At 62.6% G+C, this 8,780-nt stretch overlaps 1 protein-coding gene across 3 annotated transcripts in view; it reads right to left on the bottom strand.

The window, feature by feature from the left end:
- Positions 1–2,500: 2,500 nt before the first annotated feature.
- Positions 2,501–8,780, bottom strand: part of FAM214B (family with sequence similarity 214 member B) — a 30,822-nt gene continuing 24,542 nt past the window's right edge. For all 3 annotated transcript variants that reach the window (XM_034774236.1, XM_034774238.1, XM_034774237.1), the window contains 4 exons: positions 6,652–6,810; positions 5,642–5,710; positions 3,715–3,917; positions 2,501–3,227 (listed from right to left, as the gene is read on the bottom strand). In XM_034774236.1, coding sequence (XP_034630127.1) covers positions 3,074–3,227; positions 3,715–3,917; positions 5,642–5,710; positions 6,652–6,810 — 585 coding nt within the window. In that variant the 3' untranslated portion in view covers positions 2,501–3,073. The remainder of the gene's footprint in view (positions 3,228–3,714; positions 3,918–5,641; positions 5,711–6,651; positions 6,811–8,780) is intronic.

Genomic DNA, 8,780 nt, shown 5'->3' with positions numbered 1-8,780 from the left:
CAGAGCAGGGACTGGATTCCGGGTCTCCCAAATCCCAGGCTAGTGACCTACCACTGGCCGTCTGGCCTCTCCTCTTAGCACAATGAAGACAACCCCCTGTGTTCCGTTTCCAAACAAACATTTATTAAATTACAAAGGAGAAGTACCAGGTACTAGATTTCTTCTTCTCTTTTTTTTCAAGTTTTTGTGAGTGTTTGTTCCCCCAACTCATTTCTGGAGCAGGACGCGAGATTGTGTGAACAACAGCGCTGAGGGACCGTGCCCACCCCAGCAGCTATAGGGGCCCCGGGGGAGGGGACGACCGAGCCACCCCGTGAAATGTAGGAAGCAGCAGCTCTAACCTGAGTAGCGGGGCTGGAGTCACTCGCTCCCTCAGGGGCCTGACAGCCTCCTTTGAAACGGAGAGATCGCTCCGGCCCCCCGTGCCCCGGCTGGGACACAGGCTCTGCACAAAGGCCTGCTGCTAAAAGTTACATTTAACATAGCGTCCCTCCCCACCAGCTGTGGGAAGAGCTGCTCAGCTGGAGATGGTGCACGGCCTGCTGGGAACTGTAGTCCTCACTCCTGCCACCCTGGATCCGCACTAGGGAAGGAGGAACTGTGCTCTGCAGGATTTTCCCCTCAGCCCTGGGGCCTGGCATGCGACAGTTCATGCTTCATCCTGCTGGGGGAGGTGTGTGCAGGTCTTCCCACTCCATCCTTAGGGGTCCCAGTTTAACTCCCCACCACCCTGGGTCGCAGGGAGGGCCGGATTTATACCCCCACGATCTCAGGCCAGACTCCTGGGCAAGGGAGAGCGCCAAGGTCTCCCCATTTCTCTGGCCACCTCCTCCCCACCCCCACTTCCCTGACATCTGGGGCCAGGACAGGCTCCATGACATTCTCTGCAGGGTTCTTCCAGGCTGGGGAGATATTGCTCCAAGCGACCCTAAATCCCATGCCTGTGACTGCCCCAAACATTGAGCCCTGTGCTTGCCCCCCCACCCCTCCCCCGGCTATTCTTTTCTCCCCAAGTTTGCTAGGTCACAGGGCTGGAGCCATTGCCCCCTACCCATCTCCTCCTGCCATCCAATCCCGCAGTTCAGCCACTTCCAGTCACCTGCCCTGAGCCCCAAGCAAGGCAGGCACCGGCTCATTCCCAGCCAGGGGAGCTCAGGTGACTCACGGCTGAGGGACATGCAAGAATTCCCCCTGGAGGGCTCAGCCCCTGGGGCTGGAAGGGTCAGCTGGGCTGGGGTGACTCCGGCAGAGCTCACTCAACCCTCCCCAGGCAGGAGAGAGGAGCCCAGGCAGGGACTGACAGAGGGGAAGGACCATCTCCCATGGCGGGAGATGGGGTAATTACAGCCACGTGGGGCCTTTGGAGGCCAGCACTGTCTCTGCTCTCAGGCAGGGAGCTACGGGGTCAGCCCAGCCCCTAGGATCCCCCTCCATGCATACCAGACGTGTGGCCAGCGAGTGACCACGTGCACCCTCTGGCTTCCCCTTCTCACTTGCAAGGCCCCACTTGGCCTCACTCAGCCTGTGCCCAGCGCCTGGGGGCCAGGCTGAGGGCAGGAGCTCTCTGCTGCAGCTGGAGGGTTTGGCTTTCCTGCATCCTCAGAGACAGCCACCCCTCCCACCAGCTCCAGCGGGGCAGGGGGATCCATGGGCCAGTATTACCCCAGAACCCCGCCCCAACGCAGCCTGGTTAGTGAGGGCCCCGGGCTTCAGCCCACTGCCACGCCAATCTGCAGCAGACACACCGAAACCCGGGGTGCCCCACAGCCCTGCTCTGGGAGGGATGGGGGAGGAGAGAGCCCCCTCCCCCTCACAGGGGCTTGGGCTTCCTTTGAGAAGTCTCCTGTAGCAATAGCCATGACAACAGACACAGCTCAGCCCAGCTCACATGGACGTTGAACAGCAGGGGTGGCCAGGAAGAGGCCCCAGTACAGACCCCTTGCCCCCCAGGGCTGCAGCCAGCAACTACTTCCCTGCTATCCAGGGACACCCCAGGGGCTGGACTTGCCTCCAGGGGGAGGGGAAGCAGGAACAGAGGCTCCCCCAACTGCCTGAACAAGGGTCCAATCCCTGGGGAGACAGGGCCCAGCAGGCCACACGAGGCCTTTCCTCCAGGCCATGCGCAGGGGCGCTTGCCAGCCCTCCGGTTCCCTCAGGTGGAGGTGGGGCTTCTGTAGAGAGCACTAAGGCTAGTGAGGGCAAGAGAAGAGCCCCTTCCCCCCCCCCAGCTCTCCCAACACCCCCCAGTCTCAGCCCACAGGCCCTGCACGTCCAGCTCTGCCAGTGCCCCTCACTCCCGACCTGCAGCCCCCTGCTAGCCCAGCCCTGGGCTCCCCCCCCTCCCCAGCTCTGCCAGTGCCTCTCACTCCCTACCTGCAGCCCTGGGCTCCCCACCGCCCTGCCAGTGCCCATCAATCCCAACCCACAGCCCCAGTCCTACCAACCAGTTCTGTTGATACCCCTCACTCCTGACTCAGTCTCCCCTGCTATTCCAGTCTTGCTCAGTTCCTGCTGTCGTGCTGGGCCGCGCAGCTGGGCATGCGACATGCACAGGGCACCACGAGCAGAGCCCGTCAAACTTGCTGCACTTGTGATCAAGGCTGGGTTATGAGCCACACCGTGGACCCTCCATCCTGGCTCCCCACCAACAATAAATACAAATAAATACAGTACCTCCCCCTCTGAGAGCGGACATCCACTCCATCCCTCCCCACAGCCTGGGAGCCAGCTCCGCTCCGCCCAGTCTGAGCCCCACCTGCCCCCGAGCCTCCCTTGAAGGGCACGGCTTGGAGCTGTGCTGCCAGAGGCCATGGGGCGTCTCTGACCCGCTGGGGGCACAGGAGCCAGCGCACCAGCTCCTGCTCACGCCATGCAGCCATCTCCGTGATCCCATCCCCTCCCCCCCCGCCTCGTGCTCACTCTGGCACAGGCGCGAAGCTGCTGTCAAGGGAGGGGTGTGTCTGTGCCTCACCACCCCACCTCTGGGGGAGGAGACGGCTCCGCTCTCTTGCCCTTTACTTGTCTACGAAGTGCAGGGGTGAGGGTGGAGAGGGGGGCGTGGGGCTCCCCGCGCTCAGGCCCGGGGTGAGTAGCAGGGGTTCCTTGGCATCTCCGTGAAGGATTTCAGTTCGTAGGGGATCCCCGAGTCGACCTCGATCGACTTGCGGGAGAAGAGCAGCCGGATGTCGTCGTGAAGGTAGATCTTGCCCGACTTGGAACTGTGAAACCTGGGGGCAAACGAGACTCCCTGAGGCAGAGGCCACGGGCTGCAGCAGGGAGCAGGGTGGAGCAGTCGCTCCTTTGGGGCCATAGCAGGAAGGAGGAGCTGGCAACAGGACCAGGGTTGTGGTGTTCCCAGGGGGCTCTGGCTGCAGGAGGGGAGCTCAGCACTGCCACCCTCTCCTCCTGGCTGGCAGCTTCCCCATGACCTTCCGTCCTCCTTCAGAATGGCCACTGCTTCCCAGAGCCAAGAGCTGCCCCAGGCCAGGTCACTGGCAGCCTGGTGGGTGGCAATCAAGATGGCCGCCATCTCCCCTTGTTCCCAGCGGTAATGAAGTCAGGCTGCCGCAAGGGAGACGGCCACCTCTGGGCTCAGAATCCTGGTCCAGGGGAAAGGGAGGCGAGAGTGGGGCAGGAGCTCCTGCCCAGAAGAGGGACCTGCTCCAGGGCGATGGGACCGATGGCCATCCCTCCCCCTCGCCACTCAGCCCCTACCTCAGGTGCATCAGGTAGCAGAGGACCCTCCTGGGCGGGCTGGCGCCGGCTGGGTCGCTGGGTGTCTCGCCGGGCCCCTCCTCCCCCACGGGCACCAGGAAGATGCGGTGACGCAGAAAGGTCATGTGGTTGGCTGGCATGTCCTGGAAGTCGTACGTCACCAGGAACATCTTCACCACAGTTTTGTTAGGGTTAAATAAGGTCTGGAAATGGGGAGAGAGCAGGTCAGCTGTGGGGAGGGGGCAAGGCTGGGGTGCAGCAGGGCTGCCAGGACGTAACCAGGCCCCGCACAGAGGAGGGCCCATGGGGAGGTAGGACAAGCACAGGGTGTGACCAAGTGGGAATTTTTCATAATATTTTGTATGAATACAGTGTGTGCCTCAGTTTCCCCTATGTTGTGCCTGGGTAACTAGGTGAGGGGAAAAGTTGTTTACTCTTTGCAGCGATCCAGGTGTGATTGATGCCTGGCTGTGTGCGGCCTGAGCCCCACGCCCATGGAGAGTCCCAGAAGACAATGGCCACTCCAGCTGCCCAGACGTTTGGCACCAAGCAACTAACAACCATGAATGGCCGACCCTCGGCAGGAAGCCAGCGGGCTCTGACCAGCTGGAGAACAAAGGGCTAAGGAGGAGGCCAGGTGACAATGGCTGCCAAGGACAAGGAGAAAGGACGCAGGAGGGGCCAGGTGGGGTTGTTAAGTGTGGGCTGTTGGAAGTGGTGGGAGACGCTCCTGCACTGGGACTAAGGGGGGTCAGAGGGCTCTGGGACTGACCCAGCTGGACGTTGCTGTAACTTTCCGTTCTCGGTGGTAACTAAGGACTTTCTACTCTGTGTCCCAGACAGCTAATACCCCTCCTGCTGCTGCCCCGCTGGCTGGGAGTCACTGCAGAGCCAGGAGGTCGGGGGGGGGGCACTGCTCCTTTTGGGGGTGCACGTCTCCCTCCGGTGTCCAGCTCAGGTGGACGTGCAGCCCAGAGCTCACAGCGTGAAGCAGGGGGGCTGGAGGCACCGAGGGTCGGTCCCAGGAGGCCGTGAGGCTACGGGGCTGACCCCAGTGAGAGTGTGACCCTAAGGGGGCTGACACACCGAAGGGATCCTCCCAGGGACTGTTCCAGAGCCGTGCGAGAGCACCGGGCCTGTGGATCCGGGACACAGGAATGGGGAGGGACTTGTTGCCAGAGGAGCTCTTCCAGCACCCACCCAGCCTGGGGCGGATGTCCAGGTACCAGCAATGCCAGGGGTGAGGCTCGACATTGGGGTCCCTCATCCCCCAAATCCATGTTGCAGGCACTGCCGCCATGCCCAGCAACTCCTCACCCCTTCCCTGGCCTCGATCCCCAGCTCCCCCTGCAGCCCCTACCCAAGCAATGGGCAAGATGTCAGCCGTCACCCTCATGACCCCTCTGGCCTCCTGCCCTGCTCAGCCCTGGCTGCACTGAGAGCTTCCGAGCAGCATCCTCCGGCCACTTGAGCTCTCCAGGCCTGTAAGGGAGTGGGGTCTCCTAGTGGTCTGAGCAGGACTCCTGGGGTCCGATCCCTGCTCTGACACTGCAAGGCCCTGGACCCGAACCCTAGCCCTTCTGTGCTTCACTTTCCCCATCTCTGAAGCCTCTACTCAAGTTCCTATAGAGATGCCCATCACTGTGGCATCTGAGCACTGCTCCCTGTTCTGCTCCCTGCCAGAGCTCCTTATAACTGCCCTCCTTGCATCTCTGCTCTCCTCTTCTCCTTCCCCTGCCAGCTCTCCATGGCTCTTGCACCGCCCCCATGCCTGGAACATGACCGCGTTTCCCCCGGCTCCCAGAGGCTGTTCCGGACCCCTCTCTCTGGATGCTCCAGGCCCAGCCAGACACCACCAAGCACTGCCTGGGCCACGGCAACCACCCACCCCCCGCCGTTGTGCCGCGGAGAACAGGAGCCGACTCACCACTTGGATGGTTCCAGCTTTGGGGACGCTGTACCCCTTCTTTCCCAAGGCTTCCAAGTCTATCACTCCCTGGGACAAGGCCAAGAGAAAGCACATGAGCTGTTTTGCAGCAGCGTGGGACAGCCCGGCCCCGACACAGGGCCCGGGAGTAGTCTGGGACAAGGCCGCCAGAGGCCCACCTGCCCCCTGGAAGAGACCCTCCCCCCCAGCCCATCGAGGTGCAGGGGCTAGACGCAGCCACACCCAGCGCCCAGGGCTGCCTGCCCAAGAGACACAGCAGAGAGGTGAAGGCGAGATCATCCAGTCTGATCGGCTGCGTGTCACAGGCCACCACCGCCCACGAAACCCAACAACTGAACTGGAGCAGAGTGTCACGGCCCACGGGAGTCAGGACGTGTGCGCCACAGGCAGAGAACAGGAAGGCCTGAGACCCCCACAATGGCCGGGAATTGATGCAGGATTCTGGCCACAGGCTGGGGAGGAGCTGGCAGAGGGTCTCCCCTCCATTAGTGCCCTGTAAGGTGGGGCGTTTCCCCCCCTGACAGGTGGGGGGTTCGGAGTTCACGGGTGCCGGACTCACTGCTCTGCACCTAGTGCCAGCACCTGGGTGGGGAAATCCAGCCCACGGGCGACTGGCGGCCCACTGGCTTCTATGCTGCTACTCACAGCGGACAATACAGAGGGGCAACCCAGGGCGGCTCCAGGTCCTGGCATGTCCTGCCAGCCAAGAATACGACGTGACCAGCCAGTCACCTTCCAGCCCTCCATTTCTAGGCCTCTAATCACGGCACAGGCAGCCCCCACCCCACCATGCCAACCCCCTCCCCCAGAGCGGTAACAAAGCCAAGCTGAGGAGTGGATCCCGAAGTCATGGGCTCGTCTCCCGCGCCGGCAGCCCCTGGCACGTGCAGTCTCTCTGAAGAGGGGTGCCTCAGCCTGCTCCATTTTGCACTGCCCCTGCTCTGCCTGAACGAGCGCCCCACGCCCCCAGCCCCTGCCCAGCAGTGTACCAGGAAAGGCGAGGGTGCGCTGTGTTCCGAGATGTCGAAATAGGTCACGTCGACGGGTAAGGTGGCGTGTTGGGGGCAGTAGGAGCCGCTGGCCCCAATCTCCGCGGTGAACCCTTCAATCCTGCCCGACGGGGCGAAGCGCCCCTTCAGGATGGACTCCTGGGGAGAAGAGAGGAGGGAAGGGCGCAGGCCTCACATGCCAATTCTGCTGCTAAGCCGGAGCCTGGCCTCTCTGCGCTCCAGTCCCAAGCCAGCAGGGTCCTGCCAGGACTGTGCCCTGCAGCCCAGCCCTATGGGTACACTCACGGTGGTATCCCAGCGACCTGACCACTTCCATCGGGGATCTTACGGTAGTGCCCGTCCGCACAGGCTCCGAGCATGCCCGTGGGCATTAAAGACCCAGGGCACTCTGCGCAAGTCAGGTCCTGGGAGAATCTACACGACTCCTCCTGAATCCCTCTTCAGTTTCAGCTCGATGCAGGATGCTTTCGTGTCCTGGCCCAGACTGGGGGGTAGGGTTGCTGTGCGCTGTTAAACAGCTGCTGCACTTCGCCCCAGAGGTGGTGGCACTGCAGCAGTGGGAGTGGCCCGTGCACTGCAGGGTGTTGTGGACGTGTGTCCATAAAGCACCTCCAGGAGGAGAGACCACAGAAGGCCACAGATTCAACGTGGACTTTAATCCCCCAGCGTCCCAGACCCAGCTGGGGGCAGTAAACCCAGCAGGCCAACTAGGACAGAGCTCTCAGCGAGAAACGGGAACTAGACTTCCCCATCCTTGGGCTGCTAGCTCTCAAGGGCAGCTGGAGCCTGGAGGCTTCTTTAGCCACAAGAGGTGAAGCTTTCAATGTTGTACCCCCCACTCCAGCCACCTGTCCTAAGCCTGTCCCATATACCTCCCTCCCCCGAGGGCCCACGAGGCTGCCAGCGAGGGAGCCAGTCAGTGCCCAAGGGGCTGCTGTTTCTGATGTGGGCACCTGCCCCCGGAGCCGGGCTGAGGCCAGCCTGTCTGATGGGCCGTGCCCTGCGCCAGGAGCAGGGGAAGAGAGGGCGAGTGCCAGGCCGGGGAAGTGCTGGGGCAGACTGCGGCTGGAAGGTCAGTTCTGCAGCAGCCTCTCCCCTCATCCGACCTGGGAAGGGCAGAGACCTGGGGGACGGGGCAGCCCAGCCTGGGATCTCAGAGGGCCAGGAGCGCCCTCACACATACTGCCTGCTGGGCCGAGCTGTCCTCAGGGGCACGCTCTGAAGCACAGACCCCGGGGACACGCTCAAGACCACGACAGCACCATGGGGAGGGAGAGGAGCCACACAAAGGCAACCAGTGCCAGAGCAGGCCCTAGGGGGGCTCAGTCCCCTTCCATCCCAGAGGGCTTTCTCCCCTGTCCCGGGCCCTGGGCCTCCAGGCTGTGGTTACCTCAAAGTTCCCCAGCAGAGCATGGCTGATGGAGGTGGTGGCCCAGGAAGCTGCAGAGGGCCGGGTGCCCACAGGCCCCTTCCGGAGACTGCTGCGGAGATGTCTCCTTCAAAGAGAAGGCAGCATCAGTGCTGGTCTCGGGCAGCCTCGGGCTCCCACTCCCGTTGTCCCCAGAGGGTCACCTGCCCCTGTCACTGGACCCCAGAGCGCACAGCTCCCCACAAGCGGCAGGCAGGATCCACCCACCGGCTACCGAAGGGTCCAAGGGACTCCAGGTGGGAGGGGGGTTGGGGAGGGTCTGTGCGGATGCACCCTGTCCGAAACAGAGGGGCCTGGGCATGGGAGGGCAATCGCCCCAGGAACCAACCCCTGCGCCAGGGAAGAGAGGGGCAGCCCCCTTGCCCACCGTGCCCGGGACCCCCGCGGCTTTGCCCTGACCCCAGCAGGGGCACGAGGCAGCTCAGGACACTCACGATTTCAGGTGCAGCCCACGCTTTAGCCTTCGCCCCACCGCAGTGCCACCTGCTGAGCTCTAGGGAGACAAGAGGCCGAAGAGCTGTATTAGGGTTTAAACTGCAGCAAGGGAGGTCTAGGTTGGACATTAGGAAAAAGTTCCTAACTGTCAGGGTGGTTAAACACTGGAATAAATTGCCTAGGGAGGTTGTGGAATCTCCATCTCTGGAGATATTTAAGAGTAGGTTAGATAAATGTCTATCAG

This window comes from Trachemys scripta, chromosome 6 (genome assembly GCF_013100865.1).
Source record: "Trachemys scripta elegans isolate TJP31775 chromosome 6, CAS_Tse_1.0, whole genome shotgun sequence".
Lineage (NCBI taxonomy): Eukaryota > Metazoa > Chordata > Testudines > Emydidae > Trachemys > Trachemys scripta.
Note: the sequence above shows the minus strand (reverse complement) of the source record. Positions and strands in the feature narration are given on the sequence as shown.